Raw genomic sequence first — 25,192 nt, forward strand, 5'->3', positions numbered from 1 at the left:
AGGTGGTCTTACCACTTAAACACGCGTAGACCATAACTGTTTTTGAGAAGTGGTCCCTGGGAGCCCAATCCATCGAGCTGGGTGCTTTGGAAACAACTCAGCCTGGTCTCCCACAACTATCTTGGGACCCTCCACAGGTTCGAAACTCTCTTACCCTGTATGCTGTATGTGTAGTGTGGAACTGTAAGAATTAGGCTTGAATGAGTATGAATATTGGTAATGAATGATGAGAGTTAGTTTTATCTTTTCGTTTTGGGATGTCTCATTTTACATATCATGGTGTGATACTTATAAGAAATCATTTATGAAAACTCAGTAATTACATGTCACAAATGTATATATTTTTTGTGAAGCTGCATTCCCCTTTTACAGGTCAAACTCTGGCTGGCTATATCAAAGCAGAGACTTGCCTCAGAACACACATCTCCGCAACTTCCCCAGCTCCCCTGAATCACCCACAACTTAGCTGCGCCAGTCTGGTTCCAAGTTGTTTGTTGTGGAGTATAAGGGCTGTCGATGTGTGGAAATAGGGGTGAGAGGTAAATGGGAGGGCAAGGTAGGGGCTGATAGGGTGCTAAAAACAGAGGCTGCAGCATGTTAATAAAAATTATTAGAAGCACTTTAAGTGGATTCACTGGAGCCAAGATAGAAGGGTGCTCTTGCCTGCAGAACATTTATGTAGACAGTTCGTTTTTACCCCTCTGAAAACTGGCCCACTTGGCCTGAGTGAAAAAAGGAAGATCCCTTTGGGTAAATAATGTTATAGAATAACTTCAAGGTTCACACATCACACATTCCTATATGCTTTGTCTCATATTCCACACCACCTGCAATTGGACCATATATAATAGGGAAAGCCACAAAAACACTTAATATAAAAAATATATCACATATATTTATTAATTGTTTGTATACACAATATTGCATTTAAAATAGGGCACATAAATCATTACAGTTCATAACACAAAAAAATCATAAAAATACACCACATTAAAAGAATTGATCACAGTAAGCATGAAAACTACCAGAGTGAAACACTAAAAGCTAGACAGAAAAAATTGGTCTTAACCCTTTACACCGCCGTCATGACATAATATTGCAATCATGGCAGTATGCCATATACAGTTAGCCTTCTTTCTCCACTGCTCAATGACAGGATTGTGTATCAAAATGTAGCGTCAACTTGACCTGAGTGCACCTCGCTCATGCCAAAAGCCAACCTTGGATCTCCTCTTCCTTCATGATCGAAATGAAACTTTGCAAGTGCAGTGAGTGTGGTACTCTGCATTGTTAACTTGCATGTGCAAGACTTAGACATGTTGATTCTTCACTGAAGACGGTATTTGAAAGAAGGCAAACAGACTTTCTATCTCGATCTGGTCTCACTAACTCGTGCAGCGGGGAGGCCAACGTTGTGAAAATCGAAGAGAATTTTCAGTGACATACCAATATCAGAAAGCACTGGCCGGTTTATTACTGAAAATCTGTAGGGGTCAGGCCAGTCTTTCTCTAAAGGAAAATCCAGAGAAATTCTTATCAGCCTTGCTAAACCTGCCAGAGGATAATAAACGAAGGAATAAGAACCAGGAGACTTCCGAGAATGGCAGATCTTTTTATAGAACCCAGTGTGGAGCAGGCAGGACTCGCATTGCAACATTCTTTCTTGGAGATGTCCTGTCTCGAGGAGATTCGATTAAACTTGCAAGTCATGACTGGAACGAAGACAATGGATGTAGAGTTAATGATGATTATCTGTCAAGTAATCAGAGCATTCATTCTCTTGACTGAACATTGTTATTAACAGGGTAAATGGGACTAGGAAGTAGAAACTGGAGCTGTGAGTGAATACAAATTCAGAAAATTACTGTCGATGGGCGTTTTTTCTGAATTTGCCCTAATCTCAATTGGTTCTCGTTTTTTTTTTTTTTACGTAAAGTCAATGTTTTTATACATTTGTGATAATCTTGGGGGGTGTCATTAGGGCGAATTAAAGAGCTTTTAGCACTAATATAATATGATATTTGTGGAATAGCAGCATACAACTTGCCGTGTCCATGTTCTTGCAGTTTATATTCGGGTCGCGATAGTGAAAGCCGGTGCCAAAGTTGCAGGAGGTGCAAGAGCTCAATGGAGGGGCTGAAGAGGCAGACGCAGGTCACCCACTGCGGCTATCACGCTTGCTTTAGAACTATGCTCTGCAGCATCAGTGTTGCAATTATGTCTTCCCGGGATAGGATGTGTGTTTGTTTACTTTGCAAAGTGTTCGTTTCTGGGCGAAAGATGGTCCGGGGAGATTGGTACCCAGCAAGGGATAAGGCCTGCATCCCAAACCTCCAATCAGCGGCCGGGGGCGGGGCCAGGGTTGCGGCTCACACAGGACCGCGGACCCAGTGCGGCTGGGTATCCCTTTCCACAGATGCCTGCCAGTCACTCCGCGTCTGTCCGAGGAGACTGTGTGCCCGGCAGCCCCCGCTCCTCCGAGGCCTACCCGGACATGGGCCCCTGGTAGCACCGCAGCCGCTGGGCACCATGAGGGCGGCGGGGACTTGGAGCCGGGCGAGGGCGGCCCGGAGGGCTGCCTTGCTGCTGGCCGCCGCCTACGGGATCAAGACCCTGTACCCGGTGCTGTGCCGCCAGCTGCGCCCCCCGGCGCCCCCCGAGGAGCCGGCCGAGGAGGAGGAGCAGGGACCCCCGGAGCCCCTGTCAGCGGGACCGGTCGCCCTGAGCGCCTGCCCGGCCGTGAACGCGGACTTCGTGCGGCAGCTGCTGGAGCTCCGGCGTCTGGTCTTCCCGCGGCCCCTGTGCCCGGAGCTGGCGCTCCTCGGCCTGCACTCCGTGGCGCTTGTCTCCCGCACCTTCCTCTCCATCTACGTGGCGCGGCTGGACGGCAAGATCGTCAAGAGCATCGTGGAGAAGCGGCCGCGGCACTTCGTGGCGCAGCTGCTCAAGTGGCTGATGATCGCCATCCCAGCCACCTTTGTGAACAGCGCCATCCGCTTCCTGGAGGGTCGGCTGGCGCTGGCGCTGCGCACCCGACTGGCAGCGCACGCCTACCGCACCTACTTCAGCCGCCAGACCTACTACAAGGTGACGTGCATGGACGGCCGCCTGACCAACCCCGACCAGTCTCTAACGGAGGACATCATGGTCTTCTCCCAGTCCGTGGCGCACCTGTACTCCAACCTCACCAAGCCCATCCTGGACGTGCTGCTCACCTCCTACACCCTCATTCAGACGGCGCGCTCTCGAGGGGCCGACCCCATGGGGCCCACCCTGCTGGCCGGCCTGGTGGTGGGCGCAACGGCCAAGGTGCTGCGCGCCTGCTCGCCGCGCTTCGGCAAACTGGTTGCTGAGGAGGCACAGAGGAAGGGCTACCTGCGCTACGTGCACTCGCGCATCATCGCCAACGTGGAGGAGATCGCCTTCTACCGGGGCCACAAGGTGAGGGGGAGGGGAGGGGAGCGCACGCCGGCCCGAGGCGCAGCTGCCACTGCGGCATCGATTGTTGATGGTGTCAGCCTCGCCCCCTCACCCCAGCATTCCCTTCTGCGACCCACCACCCTCTCCTCCTGTGCCCCTCTCTCAAATTGTCAATTATCCTCTGCTCTCTCCTTCTGCGCCCTCTCCACCTGCGCCATCTCCACCCCCATGCTTTTCTCAAGCCCCCTTCACCAGCTCCTGTTTATTCAAATCTGCCTCATAATCTATCAATTCACCATAACTTCTCTCCTCTTGTATGTATCCCTATCTTTTTCTCCTGATTCCCGCGACATTCACCCCTTGTATTTCAGTTCACCCACACACCATGCGAAATGCGCTTTTCAAGTGACCTTAAAACACACAACCGCAGTAAGAGGCTGCTGCTGGGTATCCCTGTAGACATAAAGCACAGTGTGCGTGTCACTCACATTCACCAGGGGTTTCTGCTAAGTATCTCAGTAGCATTAAAGCACACCAGTGCCATGTGTCTTATTAGGCATAAAGCAGTGTGCATGTCAACCAAGCAAACCTGAACAGTTCAATGGCCCTCACTCCATCCACAGCACTGGACCAGGGTGAAGGCACTTAAGATTAACCACTGGCCCCACTTGGCATGTAGGGGTCATGAACCAAAGTTAAGGCAGCGCCAAACTTTAGGTCACAATATTGAATAGAGTGACAGCTCTCTTCCTGCAGCACTGCCACCGAGCAACATCCGCTAACCTTTACCACGCCCCCCGGCACACAGGAGTCACAAACAACAAAATCAGACAGATGGCTTGATCGGATAAGCAGTTCAGACATGGTTCCAAATCTCACACTCTCTTTCAGGGATCCACTCACATGAATCCCCACTGAACCACATTCACTCCAAGGACACTCCTTTTTTCCACAGGGTCCTCTGGTCTCAGGTCCGGTGGAAGCTGGTGTTCCAGGGTGGGTGGTCATGATTCTCCTGGGCGATTGCCCTTCACCCATCAGGGAGACTGTCAGACTCTTGAGTCCCAGTCCTGTTCCAGACAAGCTGTGGTCAGGCTGTGCTTCTCTGTGCTGATGCAGTTTTAGTTTGGCAATTTGGGAGTGTCATGCTCCCCTTTTTTATAATCCTGTTCCAGACACAACTGGGATTTAGTATCTCTGCTGTTGAATGTTCTGGGGGTTTCCCACTTTGAAGTGCCCATTCCTCTGTCTTGCTCTTCACCCAGAGAGTAGTGTATCACAGCAGTAGTGTCTTCAGATCTGATAACCCCAAACACAGGCCATAGGAGTGACTAGATTATCACATATAGATGTCAGCTTCAGTGATATGTGCATTGAAGGGTTACAAAATGCCCCTGGCCCTACTCTTTATGATTCCCTTATCAGCCCTGTCTCCTTCCTGAGATGTGTCCAGGCCCTTTTGACCCCTCTTTAGAATCAAGGAGACACTTTGGAAGTGTACTGAAGAGCTTGACTCCTCCTTCCTCCAGTGTTTGTCCCAGCCAGCTCTCAGTAATGCAGCCATCCACAAATCTGTCTGGGTATGTCCTCTACCTCTACAAGCTCCTCCGGCAAGATCTGGGTTTTCCAAAATGGAAAATAGAATCCAGATACTTCCATGTATTGACCCCTTCACAAGCACACACAAAGCCCAGCACGCAAAACTACATGCGCTTATTACCATGTACTGTACCACTCTTCAGGCAGATGAACATCCCAGCATGCACATGCATTCATGTGTGCGGACTCTTCTGTACTGTACCCCTTCACAAGTACATGTACATCTCAAAGAGCACACAGAATCACACACGCTGCCAGTCTGTACATACAATCCAATGAAGGCTTTGGTTGAGTTAATGACGCTGCAGAAGCATTTTATACAAGAGGGCAAGGAGGCACCACTCCAGTGACACAGGTAGGAAAGCCTGTTCACTCTGCAGATTACTGTTACTTTTAAGCAAAGTCTGCTGCCACTCCGAGCGTGTGCTGCTTAATTCATGACGAAGGCACTAGTTTTCCAACACTCAAGGGTAATGCTTCGGGTGCCACTCCCGTTCTTTAGCATGACTGCTTCCGGTGAGACAAGCCCCCGTCAGTATGAGCACATATGCTTCATGTTCACCCATGACCAATACTTTGGTACAAATGATTTAAATATCACCGTAGCTGTACACTCAGGGCACAGGTATACGTCCATTGCCATGCAAGAGACTTTCTGTGCCAACAGTTCGTGTCTATGAGATGCTGCTAAGTATCTCAGCAGCCTTAATGCACACAGATGGCATGTGTCTCATTAAACACAAATCAGTGTGTTTGCCACTGAAACACACCGAGGCTGATGCTATGTATCCCAGCTGCCTTGAAGCACACAGATGCCATGTGATCTATTAGACATAAAACCCAGTGTGCGTTCCACGCACACTCACCAGGGGGTGTTGCTAAGTATTTCACAAGCCTTAACAACACCTACGCCATGTGTCTTATTAAACAAAGAGCAGTATGCGTGCCACTCAAAGACGCCATGGCAGGTTTCTCCAACAAGTAGTTTGTGTGCTACTGGTACCTCTCCAGGTGCCTATAAGTATGACTCCTGCGTGCAGCACCAGCTGACTAAATCAGAACCTTTGGTTTGGTTGAATTAATATATGTATGCCAAAATTGTGTATTCAAAGTAAAAAGGTGTGTATTTGCAGAACTCATCAGCTGATGTTTGAAGAAAAATGGTTACATTTCCAATACGATAAGACTATAGCAGCAGGGAAAGGGACACCTCCCCTGTGCCGAGAGGATACATTTCCAATATTCATATATAATGCTGATTTTTGAATGATTAATGACCATGTGAAGAGACTTATTACTAATATTATTACTTTCGTGTCGGGGGCATTGCAACTGTGGCTGGCATGTGTTACATATATAGAGGCACTCCAAATGGATAAAGCCTTTTTTACATTACTGCTGGCAACCCAATCTGATGCACTGTGGTGATCACTGCTGGTAATCTTACATATGGTGGCCACTAATGTAATCTTGTTTGATGTCACTATTCCAACATAAGTAGCTCTTTTTACCGAAAAAGTTGGAGATCCCTGGACCAGGGGATACGACTAAGTATCACAGCATCCTCAAAGGACACCGATGCAATGTGGCTTATTAGACATAAAACATAGTTTGTGTGCAACTCACATTTGCCTGGGGCTGTTGCTAATCATCTCTGCCACCTTAACGCACACTGATGTATCAAGATCAATCAATAAGGCAATCATGAAGCGCGCTACTCACCTGTGAGGGTCTCAAGGTGCTGGGTGGGGGAAGGGAAGTGCAGCTTCGAGTCAGCCGAAGAGCCAGGTCTGGAGGCTCTTCCTGAAGATGTGCAGAGTGGGGGAGCACCTGCTGTTGATCAGGAGCTCGTTCCAGGTTTTTGTCGTGATGCAGGAGAAGACTCTTCCATCCGCTCTGGCCCTGCGGATGTGCAGGGAGTCGGTGAGGTCGGAGTGGAGGTTTCTCTTGGGTATGTGGAAGGAGTCTCTCTCGTTGAGGTATTTGGGTCCAGTGTTGTGGAGGGATTTTTTAGGCATGGGTGAGTAGCTTGAAGGTTACTCTCTTCTCGACTGGGAGCCGGTGGAGGTCTTGCAGGTGTCGGGTGATGTGTTCATGTCGGATGCAGAGGACAAGTCTAGTGCTCTGGATGGTCTGGAGTTTGCGTAGAAAGGATTTTTTGATTCCGGCGTATAGGGTGTTTCCATAGTCCAGTCTGCTTGTTATGAGTGTGTGAGTGACAGTCTTTCTGGATTTGTGGGGATTAATTTGAAGGTGCAGAGGGTGTTGAAGCAGGTGGAGGCGACGGCGTTGATCTGTTGGGCCATGGTGAGGAAAGAGTTGAGCATGATGCCAAGGCTCCAGGCATGGTCCGGGGGGATTGCTGAGGGCGGTGGGCCACCAGGTGTTGTTCCATGCTGTGGGGGTGGGCCCCCCGAGGAGAAGGACTTCTGTCTTCTTCGAGTTGAGCTTCAGACAGCTGCTTCTCATCCAGGATGCATTCCTTCCTGGAAGTTGAGTCTGGTGGTGTTGGGTTCTTTCGTGGGGGAGAGGATGAGCTGGGTGTTGTCAGCCTAGGATACTATGCTTAATCCATGCAGTCTGACGATGGCAGCGAGGGGGAGCATGTAGATGTTGAAGAGTGTGGGACTGAGCTCTGGTCCTTGGGGTACTCCACAGTTGATCTCAGAAGATAACACAGGCCATTCTGCCATCCTCGTATATCACCCCGCCCTTCTATCAATGTAACTCTAAGCAAACCTTCCTCGGCTGCTGAATACCAGGAATAGATTGCTTGGTGTTTCGAGCTTCATCTCTCACTAGTAACATATAATTTCAAGTGCCTCTTTACCCACCGCACCTTGGCCCTGTTTCCAGATCTCTGACTATTGTACCCGCTAGCCATACCCAGCTCCCTTCCCAACTGCACACTCAGGCCTGTTCCCATACCCCAGACGATGCTGTGTGCCGAAGCAGAAGACCATCACTTATTGTAACCAGGACCCAGGTAAAACAAGCATTTACAATGCAATGGTTTCGCCTTTGGAAAAGTTAGAGCTATTGGCATTGTAAATGACAAAATTTGTATTTATGTGTTGGTTTTGAAAATGGATAAATAAATGGCAGTGTCATTTACATTGCCATTAGCTTAATCTCTGCAGTTCCTCTGCAGTGCCTAGCACTCCCTATTCCCTCTGCACTCCCTATTCCCTCTGCACTCCCTATTCCCTCTGCACACTCACTACTCTGCACACTCACTACTCTGCACACTGCACAAAGATCCGTTACAATTAAAATAAAATAAAACAATGTGTAAAAGAATTATATGAAGTAATCTTCCTCGAGTTTTTCTAGCACCCGATTCTCTCCCTTCCTTCCCCCTTCTAGCTCCCCACCTCACCGTCTGCCCACACTTTTTCAGATAATGCTGTGAATGGGTGCAAGTATTTATTTTACTTAATGCAGTTTTATATAGCGTAAACTATTCTAGCACCTGATTCTCTCCTTTCCTTCCCCCTTCTTGCTCCCCACCCCACCTCACCCTAATCAGGGCATATTACTGCAGAGACACCATTTGTACACAAACATAGCACCCCACTGCCCTCTATGGAAGTACCACCGAAAAAGTGAAAAATTTCCGGCAGATTAAAGATGACATATGAACCCCCATACCGATTATTTTAATGTTTCCATCTCATTTTGCCTCGTTTGTGTGAAGGTACGTTGAGTGGAGTAAAGTGATCTATAGTTACTAAGGCGACATTCCATACGATTAATTTATACGGCTCAAAGAAAACTATTATTGTGCCAGCAGAACAGCTTTATACTGTAACCACTACATCAAGCCCAATGAGAAAGCAGATCAGCAATGAAGCAGAAGGTAAATTGTTGGAGCAGTGCAAACCTAAAACCATCTTAGTACAGGATGAGTTGTGAACATAAGTGTGGCAGAAGCAACTAAAAATAAGTACTGTCAACACCAATAGGTCTGGCTTAAATGAGCCAATACAGGCCCGAACAAACACAGTTTGCATGCGTTGCATACACAAATGCTATTCAGCACATTAAAGCTAGTCCTTCTGGATTTGCCAATACTGGAACAAAACAAAGGATGGGTTTCTGCATATAGCGCACACATGAGATAGAGGTAACTTGAAAACAATGATTTAATATACTTTTCAGTATTTGCACTTTTCTGATGCCTCGTGCATCCCAATGGAAGCACTTTCTAGAGTGGAATGCAGCAGGACACAGCCAATGGCATGTGGTGAGAAAAACACTTGTAGATCAATACAAAGCTACGTATATTTTTAACAATATGGCTATGCAGCCAGAATCACTAACAAAATTCAATCAATACCACTAATTCATGCATCCTTTCCAACATTACAGGGGAGCCATTTGCTCCCGTTATGTGAAATGCACTTATCATAGGCTCCAATTTCAGAAACAGCTGTGGGATGGACGTGTCCAACCTGCCAAGGTCAATCAGCCCAGTGAATGAAGTATCAAGAACAATGCCATATTGGTGTGAACAGCCCCTGACTGCACTCATGCCTAGTCTTCACAGGCACGATCGCGCAAGTGCGACTCTAAAAATATACGAGCCCCTTTTCTTTTTTTAATTTACCAATCCGAAAATGGTCTTGAGATTAAAACAAAAATAAATAGTGAGCAAGTGAACTTACACACACACTCATTTATATCACAGCACTTTGGTGAAAGGAACTGAAGCACACACGGGTGGAGGAGCAACACGGAGCACAATGGAGAGCAACAAAATGCGCAGGGGAAAGAAGTACAAGCGACAGAGCAACAGAATGGCATATTGGGTGCATACTTACAGATGGAAGAACAAAATACAGAGCAGAGAGAAGCACGAGTGAGAACAAAAAACATGCGCCATCACGGGGTTCTTAATAAAAAAAATTTTTTAAGTAGCTCCCTAAAAGCTAGCAGTGAAGGACACGCACAAGTTACGCTTAGGGGAAAGGACAATGCGGCATCATTTACATTTTTGACAAATAATTCTGATTTAGTGACATAATTTGGCCCACCATGCGTCAAAATCCTAGTGGGACTGACAAAGCGAAGGCAAAGATCTGCAGAGGGATTGGGAGCCATCACTGTGATAACCCCAAATGGACACAGAATTTAACCTATTTTGAATAATTCATGGCTTGCTGTGAAATACGTGTTTTTTTACCACTGTATTTTATGCCATAAAAGCACCTAAACCGGTATATATACATACACTTGAGCATTAGTTTCCCAAGAGCCAGCAAATAAAAGGCTGGAACTTAATTCAGATTCCAAAATGTTTTGTTTGTGCGAGTTTTTTTTAATAATGGACCTCTATACGAAGGTTTAGACATGGCAAAGTCACTATCCATGGGTCGAGTGAACATAAAAGGCATTCTTAGCACAAACAGCTGGTTAAGAAATTTTGCCTCCAGCTACTTCAAATACAAATTTACAATTCGCTAAGTAAAGTACTTTCATTTGGGCTTGCAGATCCAGCCAAAAATCTCGAATACCGGCCACCACAGCAGAAACTCCTAGCACCACAAGATTAGGCGATTTGGAAAACATTTCTTAAGCCGTCAAGAAGATGTCTTTTCAACTCTTCAAATCCCCTACCACCTCCAAGAGTGTCTCAATTCCTCCCCATGATAACTAGGATAGTCTTGAACACCAGCAACCTGGTTATCTCAGTGAAATACAGCAATAGTGCGTCTCTGGGTACCAGTGGAAAAGGATACAGAGGTATATTCCCAGTAACCACTGGCTGCCCTCGGATTCCATTAAAGGTCTTGTAGATATGCTATTCCCTAGACCATATCACTTGCGTCAGGAGACAACAGAGGTTATTTGCACCTCCCTGGCCTGGCCAGACCCAATTTCAATGGACTCTACGTGCGACAACGTGGCTGTTGGATTAGCAAATAACACATTGAAAGACCAAACAAAACCAGGGGCTCAAAGTGCAAGCCAAGAGCAACCGAACTGCTGGGATCCCGCCAGAGTCCTACAAGCAAGCCCCACTGCAGACAGAGCGACATGCTTTCGTCCGGACGGTGTGAAAGGTGAGTCCCTTTAAAGTACAGCATGCAAATAGGCACAGACATCAGGAGAAGAGAGACTGCAGAGTAAACCGGAGGAAAGCACCTTACCTTGGCTGAAAGCACCGGCGTGTACTGACTGAGTGGAAATGACATCTAAACATGCGTGTCACGTGTAGTAGAATGTAATTCGTGCCATTTCTTGTTTGGGAAGATTGCACATTAGTATGGATGGTGCTTTGAAATTGTGAAGCAAGCGTTTATATCAATTTCTGTTCTAAATATTTTAAATAGACTTGGACAAGACAAAATTGCATTTTGAAAGATAGTTAGGTCGCTGGCAGATGGACATTAGCTCCTGTGTGTCTTTAACATGCCAGCTCCTTCATGTCTGTTTAACCCTTGCATTATGGAGGAAAGAGCCTGCCCGGGATCCGGTTGGTGTTTGTTTTCGCTAATCAAATAGGCGTGTACCTCTACACAGGTTTTCTAGGTTTCTCATTCTACCTGCCTTTCCTCCCCACTATTGTCTATTTTTCCTTTCTACCTGCCACTCTCTCCTATCGTTTTCCTTTCTTTGTACTCTCTTCCCCTCTTCTGTCTCCTACTTGCTCATAACACCCTCCTCCCTTGTCCCTTCTCTCGCTGACATCTTTGTGTGTCACATTTCTCGTGTGCCCCCTACGGTCGTCCTTATCTATTTTCTCTCCCCTCTTTCTCCAGTTCTGTCTTTTTTACCTTCAATTCACTCTCTTCTTTCTTTTGATTCCTCTCTCTTTCAAACCTCTCATCTTTCCTCCGCTCCCACTATAACCACGAGCCCTCACCAAAGTGTAAACACAGAGCTAGGCCCCAGGCTGGCAGTGTAAAAAATAATCAGAGCCTGTGCCCCGGTGCCACCGCACCGGCTGCACCGATGCTAGCTACGTCCCTGTTTGGCAGTGTACCTGAGTCTGGCTGTGCTGATGCGTGTTTTGTCTGTCTCTCTGTCTAGGTTCGGGCTGGAAGCAGGCTCCATGTAAGCACCCTCGCCCCAGCTGCGAGTTTCTCAACCTCTGGCCGCAGTTCACGACTCCCCACGAGGGAAGACACTTGTCAGTCAGCATGAAGGCGCACTCCTGCATCCCGGCGCTGCTGCTCGCCCTCGCGTGTGCCCTGCTGGTGTTAGGGCAGGACAGCGGGTCTTCCAATGGCGAGGCCCCGGCCTCGGGGGCTGCGGCTGCCCCCGTGACCTCGGCAGCGGGTCTCGGCTCGCCCTCGGACACCTCTAATGTCGCTGCGCCCCAGAACGGTTCGAAGACGCTGAGGACGGCGGGGTCCAGGCCCCTCTCCCCTCCCATGTGCACTTCCGGCCGGCCGCGCTAGGATTGGCCGGCCGGCTGAAGAAACCCACGAGCCCTCACCAAAGTGTAAACACAGAGCTAGGCCCCAGGCTGGCAGTGTAAAAAATAATCAGAGCCTGTGCCCCGGTGCCACCACACCGGCTGCACCGATGCTAGCTACGTCCCTGTTTGGCAGTGTACCTGAGTCTGGCTGTGCTGATGCGTGTTTTGTCTGTCTCTCTGTCTAGGTTCGGGCTGGAAGCAGGCTCCATGTAAGCACCCTCGCCCCAGCTGCGAGTTTCTCAACCTCTGGCCGCAGTTCACGACTCCCCACGAGGGAAGACACTTGTCAGTCAGCATGAAGGCGCACTCCTGCATCCCGGCGCTGCTGCTCGCCCTCGCGTGTGCCCTGCTGGTGTTAGGGCAGGACAGCGGGTCTTCCAATGGCGAGGCCCCGGCCTCGGGGGCTGCGGCTGCCCCCGTGACCTCGGCAGCGGGTCTCGGCTCGCCCTCGGACACCTCTAATGTCGCTGCGCCCCAGAACGGTTCGAAGACGCTGAGGACGGCGGGGTCCAGGCCCCTCTCCCCTCCCATGTGCACTTCCGGCCGGCCGCGCTAGGATTGGCCGGCCGGCTGAAGAAACCCACGAGCCCTCACCAAAGTGTAAACACAGAGCTAGGCCCCAGGCTGGCAGTGTAAAAAATAATCAGAGCCTGTGCCCCGGTGCCACCGCACCGGCTGCACCGATGCTAGCTACGTCCCTGTTTGGCAGTGTACCTGAGTCTGGCTGTGCTGATGCGTGTTTTGTCTGTCTCTCTGTCTAGGTTCGGGCTGGAAGCAGGCTCCATGTAAGCACCCTCGCCCCAGCTGCGAGTTTCTCAACCTCTGGCCGCAGTTCACGACTCCCCACGAGGGAAGACACTTGTCAGTCAGCATGAAGGCGCACTCCTGCATCCCGGCGCTGCTGCTCGCCCTCGCGTGTGCCCTGCTGGTGTTAGGGCAGGACAGCGGGTCTTCCAATGGCGAGGCCCCGGCCTCGGGGGCTGCGGCTGCTCCCGTGACCTCGGCAGCGGGTCTCGGCTCGCCCTCGGACACCTCTAATGTCGCTGCGCTCCAGAACGGTTCGAAGACGCTGAGGACGGCGGGGTCCAGGCCCCTCTCCCCTCCCATGTGCACTTCCGGCCGGCCGCGCTAGGATTGGCCGGCCGGCTGAAGAAACCCCCGAACGGGGATCGAGCAGGCCCTGGGTCCTAGTGCCTCCCACAGGGCTCGGGGGGGGGGGGCGGGAGAGGACGAGGGGGGCGGGAAAGGTCACGGACGTCGGGAGGGAGGCGGGAAACGTGGCGGACGTCGGGAGGGAGGCGGGAAACGTGGGGACGGCGGGAGGAGGGACACAAGGCAGGACAGCAGCAATCACGGCCGGGCCGGACCAGACTCGGGGGCGTTCCCGGCGTCGCGTGACGTCGGCAAAAGCCAAAGAATCTCGGGAACGCCCCCGTGTCTGGTCCGGCATTGATGGACAGGCCCCTCGTCCAATGGCTAGGCTCCATTTATGGAGCTAGCCAATGGGACGGGGGGCGTGTTCCATAGTGCCTTACTGTACTCATTAGATTTCTCTGGAGGAGGAGCCTAACGGCTCCGCCCCCCAGCGAAACCTAAAAAGGGCCAGTAGCCTCTTCTTCCAAAATTCCTCGTGCTAACACAAGAATGAAGAATATCCTTCTTTTGAAGAATATATTTTCATCCCTGACTTATTTTTCAAATATACTGTAAGAGATCTCTTAAAAGAAGCCATAATACTGTGTAAGGAATCAGGGTTACCATGGCTGGAAACGAAAGCATTGATTTTTGGCAGATCCACTGTTATGAAAAAAGCTGAACTAATACAATGATTTAATAGCCATTTGGACTGTGTAGTAGCCTGGTGAAAAAATGCCTCAGGCCATATGCTATTTGCACCGGTGCAGAATCGCCAACGTTTTTGACCTGGTTAACACTTTTCTGCTAAAGCTATGTTCGTTGAAATGGAAGTTTAGAAGTTTAGGTACTTACTTTCCCAGTGTACCTGTGGGCTATTGATAAGTGCCATATTCTCCCATTAAAAGTTTAAATACCCGCTGGGAAATGCAGGCACCCCCCCTTTCAAACGAAAGAAGTGCAGGTACTAAGTATCTATAAGTACCTACCTATTCAAAACATAGGCTAAAAATGAGGCTTACTGTGTGCAGACTCCATTTGTTCTCTGTTTTTAGCCCATTATTAAAGCTTTAGTCCTGTTTTAGGCCCAGTTTTAAAACTAACATAGTTGAAGCTAAAACCAGGCCCAAAATCAGGGTGAGTACTATTAGCAATATTTTCTAGATCACCTTGGTGCTAAAACCAAGCTCAAACAAGCATACACCAATTTATTTTCATGGAGCTGACTTCTAGATGTGTTCCAATGTGGTTTATAAATGATTATGTTAAGGCAGGTGCATGTCTTCCATATCAGGTTTAAATAATGAGTGGAGTAAGTATTGTGATTCACACTGCTGTGGCATTATGAGCAGGAACATTACCTGCGTTGGAGACTGATAGATCCTGATAATGCACAGAGGCCATTTGCAGGTTAAGTTGGTTTCACGGATCACAGGAGGAGGTTCATGAAGATCGCCTTATGGTAAGGGTGTGCAGCATTGTGTGAGAAAGGCTGAGTGCATTCCTGATAAGATACATATACAGTGAATCTAACTGGAAATCATTCAATTAGGTAATGGTTGTCCTGAAAATCTGTCATTGACCCAGCTCTGGTGGCCCAACATTGGACATCTTAGCCATAGAAAAGCAAGCAGGAGTCAGCATTGCAAACTGAAGACACACTACCACTGTTGCACCATCAGGGACATTGTATGCATGCATTTATGTAGGCGTATTGGTATTGCACAACCAAGCTGGGGAGCAGCTGAGCTCTGAAGAGCGCCAATGCACGTTGTAGGATATTCATGGTGAGACAAGGAGACTGTGGGTTTGGTGAGGTGATCGTGTTTGTGTGAACAGATGTGCTTCAGTTTCTTTCAGAACTGTAGTTCTGTTGCTAACTGCACGCCTTACTGCTGCCCATGGACCCGATTCTGTAAGCCTGGTCACCCATCTACCTTTAAGGGGCCTGATACTATTTACTAGTATCTCAGGGGGAATGGTTAAACTAATGAGCAGGGGCTCCACCATCACTTATTCCCATAACCAACATACACACTTTGAAGCCACCATGTTCAAGCTTCAACTCAAGGCCATCCTTATCTTTGCAAGAGTTTGGGCTATGTTTTTGTATATATCTCTTTATATACGATTGTACTAATGAATGTCGACCCTCAGAATACCGTGACACAAGAATGTCGAGGTACAATATAATGAAAGATAAGTGCATATAAGGAAGTCTAAATAGATTCATTGTTCCTACCTCCACATCTATTCACATTGAAGATATGTGTACCACTTAGCTATTTGTGTGGAGTTGGGTACAGAAAATGAAACTTACCTGTCCATATTTTTTCTCTCAATATTTTGTCCTAGATATTGTGTCCCATCCATATTCTGGGTATAATATTTAGGATGCACACCTTCATTCACTATTGAGTCTCCCATGTACACCAGGTTCTACTATGTCATCACTTCGTGCACCTATATTTTATAACAAGAAAGTACAAAGCAATACTCTGTTAATAATTCAAGCACAGATATGGAAGGTACCCCAGTGAGGCTCCACACTGAAGGACTGCCACCTTTCAGATCAGTCCTGACACTTTGCATGTTCCTTTGCACTTGGATACAAGTCCTCATCATAACATCTTTCATCTCGAAAGTGGCCTTGGTAGCCAGCAGGGCAATAAATGTGTACCTAGTGCTCTAACATAACATATCATAACATAGCATGTCATAGCATAACATAGCATAGCACAACATAACTTAACATGACATAACATAACATGATTCTTGTGGATCCTCAGCACACATTCACAGAGGCAGCCTGCCCCAGATCCCCACACAAGATAAAAATGCCTTCCACTGCTAATATTGTACAGACTGGCGATTCTGCGCACCATTTTGGTTCATCACAAAAGTCTGCTTGCCTCGCTGGGATGCATAGGAAAGGTACAACAAAATCACATTTGTACTTTTGACCCCAAACCTCATTATAAAGCCATGGGAAGCCTGGATACAAATATTCAGGAGTGGACTTGTGGGACTATGTATTCAGCTATTGAGTGGGATGTATCTCTAGATGTAAGCAATTACACCCTCCTATGGTGATCTGCCTTAAATGCTTTAATGATGTTATGCCACGACTTTCCAGTAGCGCTTCACTCTGAGGCTAAGGTTGCTAGATTGCAGCGTGAGAGACTCGTGGTTCGATTAGCCACCTACCTACAGGCCATCCTCTCTGATGACTGGCAGGTGATGGTGGATAACCATCATTGGCAACAGGAAGCATAGCTACACAATGTTGACCTCTCAGATTCAGACACTGTCATTCCTGTGTGTCAGCATTGGGCAGTTACCTGTTCTGTCGTTTCTTATTGCCTACATAGCCTCACATGTGTCCTTTTAGACCGACTTTGAGAGCTGGTGAATCTAAGGATGGAACATGACACATTGTTTTAAAGGATATATCTTAGTTTCGGCTCCATGTCAGTTTCCTCTCTGGTCCACTGTATCTTAGTTTCTGCTCCATGTCACTTTCCTCTCTGGTCCACTCCCAAAGCCAACATTTCAGTCTCCTCCCTCTACACTAGGGCCCTGATGGCACCTTCTTTAAATCCTTCATCTCTGCAGTAGGTTCCTGTTGGTGTATTTTGTAAATCGTCAGGCATCTGCAGTAGGGTCCTAATTGAGCCTTCTGTAAGCCTCAACCTGTCCATTAACTGGTATTGTGAACACATTGCTGTGTGAGAGCTGGTCTCCATTTGAGGTATTGTTCTGTAGGACTGTGTGATTCTCGTATCTTCTTACTCAAGAAAAATGGGGCTAAGATGTAAGGTTGCATTGGCCATGTTGCCAGTCAGTCTCTCAACATTGTGGGGGAGTTGTGAACGCTGTGTGTGAGTTTCCCACCGCAGTCTCTGCTCTAGTTGTTTATTACATCATTCTTTACTGATACACAAGTAATACAATTTCCTTTATGTTTATGTTTATGTTTATGTTTATCATTTATAAAGCGCGGCTTATACCCGAGGGCGTCTTGGCGCTGAGATTTGCAGAATTATTGATCAGTGCGGCCTGTAGTGTCCAAATTGATTCAGAGATAACCATTATTGATTAAACAACCATGTCTTTAGTTTCTTGCGAAACTGCAAGAGTGATGGGCTTAATCTAATATCTTGGGGCAAGGTGTTCCATGGTTTAGGTGCCGCTGTGAAGAAACGACGATCACCCCATGAGACTGTTTTGGACCGAGAGACCATGAGTTGATTGAGATTGGAGGACCGGAGCTGTCTAGGGGGCAGGTATCGAACCAACTGGTCCTTTAGAAATTGGGGACCTCTGTTGTTTAAGGACTTGTAGACTAAACATAAGGATTTAAATTTAATCCTATTGTGAATGGTCAACCAATGTAAATCTTTTATTGTTCCTGATATTGCCGCAAATTTTGGAAGTCCGGAGAGTAGACGGGCAGCAGCATTTTGTATCGACTGCAACTTTTTAAGGACCCTGGCCTGAGTGTTTAAAAATAAACCATTGCAGTAGTCCAGGGGCGATAGAACCAGGGAGCTAACCAGAGTTTTAATGGCAGCTGCTGGTAAAAACGGACTTATTTTCTTGATCATGCGTAGCTTATAGTGTGCCGTTGATGCTACTTTATTCGCATGGTCTATGAAAATGAGAGCATCGTCGAAGGTGACTCCTAAATTTCTGACCTTAGCCACTGGAGTTGGGAGAGCTCCGAGAGTAGATGGCCACCAGGCTGAGGACCAAGGTGGTTCAAGTGGTCCAAAAATGACCACCTCGGTTTTTTCAGAGTTGAGTTTTAGGCTGTTTATCGCCATCCAATCTTCTATGGCCAACATTCCTTCTTGAAAGCGTTGAGCCACATCCAGACCATCGCCTTTAATGGCTAGTACCAGTTGCGTGTCATCTGCGTATGAAGTTAGGCTCATCCCGTGGCTTTTGATGACACTAGCAAGGTCCGACACGTAGATATTAAATAGTGTCGGACTAAGGGATGAGCCTTGAGGAACTCCACACGGCAGAGACAACTGAGCAGATTGGTATGTCCCCAAGTCGACAGCCTGGGTTCTGTCCTTGAGGAACGAGGCAAGCAATTTTAATGCCGTTTGTCCAATGCCCATATTACCGACACGGTCGATCAAGATCTTATGATCGACCGTGTCGAAGGCTGCAGACAGGTCCAACATTACCAGGAGAGCTGTCCCACCCTGGTCTCGTATAGCTCGTACTTCATCTGCCGCCTTGATTAAGGCTGTTTCGGTCCCATGATATTTCCGGAATCCGAACTGTGTGTCATCAAGCCGTCTATAATTCTCAAGATACTCCGACAATTGTGAATTCATAGCCTTTTCGACCACTTTTGCTATGAAGGGGAGACTGGCAATGGGCCTGTAATTCTTCAGGTCACTTTTATCAAGGCCCGGTTTCTTTAAAAGGGGTTTCAGAAGTGTCTTTTTTAAAGCATTGGGATAGGTTCCTGAACTAAGGATGGCATTGGATACCTGAGTAATTACTGGTATTAAGAGGTCGACAGCAGGGAGAAGGACTGATACCGGACAGGGATCTAAGGCAGCCACTTTTATTTCCTCCCAGTGTTGTGAAGTCATGTTTGTAATTAAGATACTTCTTTCTTGGAGATAGTGTCTTTATGCATTACTTGGGGTGCGAAGCAAATCACTTCCTAGCTCTCTGCTCCTTTTTCTCACACAGATTTACAGTTCGCGGCTCGCAGCAACACATTTTGTTTTTGATCTGGTATGTTCAGAGATATTTTATGTGTGGGGCAGGCTGTTCGCTTTATTTGCTTCATGTCAAATTTGCCTTTTCTGGAGGGCCTTTCCACTGATTTGCCTGCTCAGTACTCGTTCTGGTTGTTTGTTGTTGAATCCTATTTTGTGTTTTTGTCACCTTTTATGTTCCCCTTTGCAGAAAGGTCAAATCTCTTTCAATTTGCAGTTTCCCAACCATTTCCTGTCTTAGAGCCAACTGCAATTCAAAAGTGATAAGTTGGCACTTTCTCTCTTCCCAGGGGATCTAAGCTGAAACAGAAGATCTCTCCAGGCTAACCTCTAAACGGAGATAGCATCTTTCTTGTCTTTTAAGGTCCTTAAACCCTTCTGCGCTTCAATATGTGCCTTAAAGGCATACTTTTGATTTGCATAGCAGTTCATTGCGTTTCACGCACTGTTTCAAATGATGCCCAGTTTTGAGAGGACCAGCCATTTGCTGGTACAAACGGCGAATATACTAATTAACCCAACCGAATGATGAGATCTTTAGTGGATGGGCAGTTTGCACCTATGGAAAGGGGAATTACACACTGTTTGCATGTTATTATTATTACCTCTGGTGCACAAGGTCGGAATTGAATGCAGTTAGCATCTGCAATTGCAGCTGATTTTAACGGCCACAAATCACAGGTACAAACTCCTGCATCAAGAGAAATTTGCACCAGACTTCATGTAAACTTGCTTTGGGTAGATGTGTGTTTTTTTAATCTGATGTGTGATTACCGACCCTCTTATAAACATTGTCGTATGTGCAAGGCATTTTCCTCAGCCAACTAATTTTCTGGATCTGTGCCTAAAATATAGACTGATATCCTAAAAGAGGTTACACTAGACCAATCAAATCTCATCTTCAGAAACAGATTTAATGAGCACCCGCTTCTCAAATGCCTCTATAGGTGAAGCGGCCTGGCGATCCTGCAATATTGTGGACTATCAACTGAGCTGATCGATCTCTATTCATTTTTGTGAATGTCTGCCCTTTCATCGCTAAGTATTTGCATTATAAACCTAATTATATATAATCTAATGAGAGTAATAACACACAAATTTCCTTTTGTCATTATTTATTAAACAAAAAAACCAACTAACGTTCAGTAGCGTTGTTTGCAAAAGTGCACTACATTGATTCAGTAACCTGTGGTTCCCCTTTTAGCAGAAATAACCTTATTTGATTCCTGGAAAAGTTAACATCCTCTCATTAGTTCTGGGCCGCTCCTCCTTGGTAATATTCAAGGGCATTTGCTTACGCTCAGCTCTACTGATTTCCACCATGGCATCCAAATGGGATTGAGGTCTGGACTTTGACATGGCCATTTCAAAATATTGCTTCTTTTATTTTTCTGCTATTTAGTAATGTGTTTTGGATCACTGTACTGCTGCATGACCCACCTTCATGTACCTGGTAGGTGTGGACAGATGGCCCCACATTCTCCTAAAGAATGGGCTGGTGTACAGAGGAATTCATGGTGGATTCAGTGAACGTGAGGTGTCCAGGTCGAGTGCCTGCAGGCTCAAATCATCCCCAGTCCTCCACAATGACTGACAGTTGGTACAAGGTTCTTGTAGGGATGTGTAGTTTTTGGTTTTTGTCAAACATCTTGTTGCGCATTGCTGCCAAACAACTTAACTTTGGTCTTATCTGTCCAGTGGATATTGTTCTAGAAGTCCTGTGGTTCATTCAGGTTCTTCTTTTGGAAACCTATGCCGATCAGCAAAGTTCTTTTTGAAGAGTTTGCTTTTCCTGGCTGCACTTTCCCGGAAACTGCACTTGTACAGTTTTTCTTAATGGTAGAATTATCAGTTTCAGTTTATAAACTTTATTCGTATAGACATTGTATTCATAAAAGTAAAGCATAGTAAAAAATGTAACTGACAAAGTAACAATAAATGCTTATACATCTTTTTTTACAATAATAAAGCACAGTGTCACAAATTGTAGGTAAAATGGAGAATCCATTATCAATAAACAAATCACTAGAATATAGAGAAATCGATCCCTCCAACAAATATAAACTTGTCCATACGTGACTAAAAACTCAAGGGTTGAGCATTGTCTTACGTGCCCGAGTGGCAATTCTCAGAAATGTACTTAAACGAAAGACCAGCTCTTCGTCGGTCAGGGGAAGCATACTTAAATAGGCAGAATCCAAACTAATCGGCCTGCTCCTATTAAAAAAAGGTAAAGGAGCCCCTTGATGTATTTCGTGTAATATTTGCAAAAGAACAAAAAGTGTAAAGTTGATTGGCCAATCACCCCATCACATGGACAGGGTACTAAATCAAGTTTTGGGTGGTAGCCAAGGGGAAAACACAATGCAAATGTCCCTGCTCTCAAGCGGAATAGTAGGCTCCTTTCCCAGTAGCTCATAGGTAGGGTAGGATAATTTGGTAAGGGGTGGCAGTGCCGCTCAAGAGACATATAACTGGAAACATAGGGTTTCTTCGATTCCAGCGCAATTCTTTCTGTACTATATAACAAGTAAATGGCGCTTCTGAGTTCTTTATTGTGCAGGGTTTCGGCTTTACTGGGATTAGAGAAAAAACAGCCTTTATTGACGCTGCATAAACTCTGATACACTCCAGAAAGCCAGGGAATATCCATCCCCTTCTCACACTTCAGACAATCAGTGATAATGTCTCTGGTTAGAGTCACTTCCTGATTCTTCCAGACCGATAACCAGGAAAGGGCTGGTCAGGAACGTATAAAATCAGTTATATAAGTTACATTTAATACTTTGTGGCAGATGTATTGTGGAGTGGAGATTGGGATACCCAGCAGTTCCCTACAGAACCAGTTTTTTTCCTGCTGAATGCAGGAACTATTTGCAGTACCCCAAATCTCAGCTCCATTAGTGGCCACTGGGACACATTGCAGTTTAACATTTTTTAAAATAGCTAAAATGGCACCTGTATTCTTTTGACGGGGAAAACTAAAAATCGAGTTAATGGTCTTTGAGAACTTGCTCCTGGAATAGGTGAGATGCTCAGGCCAGGAGCCGTACGCAGCAAAAACCACCACAAGATAGGGAAATTTATAGGTACTTATCAGTTTTTGACTGCCAACAACAATGGAGCTAAGCTGGCGTTTCCGAGGGCCACAGGACATTAAAAAACTTTTGCTAAAATTAGCACTTAGGTCCAAACTATCCATGTGTTTAACAAAGGACTGTACTAGAATGCGCAGAGAATTTGGGATGCGGCATATAAGCACCGCATCGTCTGCGTATATTAGTACAGGAAGGGGTTTCCCATTAATCATAGGAACATCTAGAGTCATGGATACTAGTGATTTATTCAATCCATTGATATAAATGATAAAAAAGAAGGGGGGCCAAGACACACCCCTGCCTGACCCCCCTTCCAACCTTGATTGGTCCTGAAACCTCTCCACCTCTGCCAATCCTCCCCTGAGCCTGAAGGTCTTTATGACGATATGCCAAAAAATGGACCAAAGGCTCGTCCAGTCCATAGGCCAACAGGATAGCCCACAGCTTTGACCTATTAACAAAGTCAAATGCTGAGGACAAATCCATATTTCCACATTACAAGGCTAAGGTTGAGGCATTGTTCATTTGTGCCAACCTTAGTATGAAAGCCTAGCTCGCAGGGCTCTAAAATACTACATTCCTCCAACCATTCCAGAATCTTATTGTATAAAGCTCTGCAAAATATTTTAAGGGTGTTATCGATCAGTGAAATAGGCCTATAGTTGCTGGGCTGTGACCGAGCCCCCTTTTTAAATATTGGGACAATAATACTCATTGCCCAGGTATCGGGTAACGGAGCATGCGTTAGATTATTAAAAACGCTAAGGAGGAGCGGGGCTCAAAAATCCGGTTTCCATTTAATAAGATCTATTTGTAGCCCATTGGGCCAGGGGCCTTGTTCCCAATGCTCTGGTGAATAGTTTCTTCTACTTCAGCAAGAGTTATCTGGATACTGATAAAAGGACCATGTTAATACTGGTTGGGCTCCAATAGGAGAGTAGCTTAGATTTTAGAAAAGTGAGTTTCCTAGGATTGACTAGAAATAGTACAGCTAATGGGGTTTAATAGCTGTCCCATAGATCGGAGGTCCCTTGCAGCAGCCCAAAATATTTTACTCTTTTTGTTAGTTGCAGCCTGTGATAGGGTTTCCCAACAATCATTTAAAAGTACTCCCTTCCAGTTATTAACTGCTATATTGTACTTCTGCCTAGCCAGTTTCACATCTAAGGCACACCTAGGTTTAACTGACAATACCCTATGCAAATTCCTGTTAGCCAGTGAACATTCAGCGTCAAACCATCTAGGGCCCTGCTTACTCAGAGAAAAAAGAGTTTTATTAGCCAGACAGAGTTTAGAAAAATTGTGGACTACCTCTGGGTGCGGGGTTTGAAATGACAGACAGGAATTGATGAGGGTCAAGTTGTCCTTCGTTAGTGCCTTAAACAAATCACCATTACCAACGCCCCTCCATATTAATCTTAAGTTGTCAGTTGATGGCATTAAATCTCTGGCCCGCATTCAGATGAAAACACGGGTCGTGAAGCTAATCTCAGGGCTATTTTGATAGGGTTGTGATCCCCGTGAATTGTAGCAACAACTTCTGCGACGAGTAAGTAATCCACGAGCAGAGGTGAAATAAAAACAAAGTCTATGATGGACGAATAGCCCCTACCTCTGAATGTTGGATAATGATTATTAATTGCGTGTGATGTGCCCATCTGGTCCATGACTTTAGCCAAGTTATGCGAGCTTAAAAACACAGCCAGCTCTGCACCCCTACGGGAGGAAGGACCTGAATTATATGTCTCTGCACCAAAGTGCATATCATTCAATTTAGCATTGAAGTCTCCTCCTAAAATATTCCCAATAGGATTGCCCGAACGTTGCTGACAGTCTAAGTTCGAAATAAAGTCAATAAGCGCAATAAAATTCTTGTTAGGGATGGACAGGAAATCTTTATTATAAAAATTTACCAAATAAAAATAAACTCTTCTCTTGTAAAGTACAATTTAAAAATTGCAGCTGTTACTTGATACTATCTTAAAACTTCCTCTTACTGCTACATTAAGCCCGATAAAAAGGCCCCCCGATGGTCAGCCCAATTTGTTGCGAAATGTCGCTACACTGATACAGTGAAAATCCTCAATATGCAATTCGTGTACAGCCCAAGTCCCCTGAAACATCACTACGTCTTGTTCTTTAACTAGGCGCAGCCAATCCTGGTTGTCAAGCTTAGACTGTAGCCCAACTACTTTCCAACTAAGAATGTTCAAGTCTGCTCCGCTATCGATTCTAGTTATAGATTGCTTTTCGTTATCATTATCAGTTGTTACTATGATTATGGGGTAATCCTCCAGATAGTCCTGCTGATGCTGCTGGGCAACCATTGGTGGTAATTGTCAATCCTGTGCATCTAGGCTAGAAAGTGCGTTAAACCTATTGGTTGTCAAAGGCAAGACGTGGGCGTCCCTAGAGGGTTTGGAAGATGGCTTGTAGAAATAACCCAAGGGGAGCGCACTGATACAGGTGTTTTGTATGGTGGATAGCTCGAAGACATTCAATAAGCGGCAATCCATATGGGGCCTGCGCAAATTGAGGACAATGCAGTCGTCAGTTATATTCTTGGCAGAATGACCTACCCACCCTACTCTTCTGGCCATAAGAATGTCGTTCATATTGGAAGAGTGCAGCCCCTTATGTTTACAGAGCCAATCTACGGACTTATTGAGCAGATCCGCCCGGACTCCCTTTGATCCCCGGCTAAATTAGGAACCCCAGCCAAAACTAGCACATAGGGACAAGATGCAGGGGGTAGACTTAGCACATCA

General features: G+C 46.4%; 1 protein-coding gene across 1 annotated transcript in view; it reads left to right on the forward strand.

Moving 5' to 3' along the window:
- Positions 1-1,904: 1,904 nt before the first annotated feature.
- Positions 1,905-25,192, forward strand: part of ABCD2 (ATP binding cassette subfamily D member 2) — a 214,790-nt gene continuing 191,502 nt past the window's right edge. Inside the window, exon 1 of the mRNA XM_086967222.1 lies at positions 1,905-3,441. Coding sequence (XP_086823348.1) covers positions 2,128-3,441 — 1,314 coding nt within the window. The 5' untranslated portion in view covers positions 1,905-2,127. The remainder of the gene's footprint in view (positions 3,442-25,192) is intronic.

Source organism: Lissotriton vulgaris, chromosome 1_1 (genome assembly GCF_964263255.1).
Source record: "Lissotriton vulgaris chromosome 1_1, aLisVul1.2, whole genome shotgun sequence".
NCBI lineage: Eukaryota > Metazoa > Chordata > Amphibia > Caudata > Salamandridae > Lissotriton > Lissotriton vulgaris.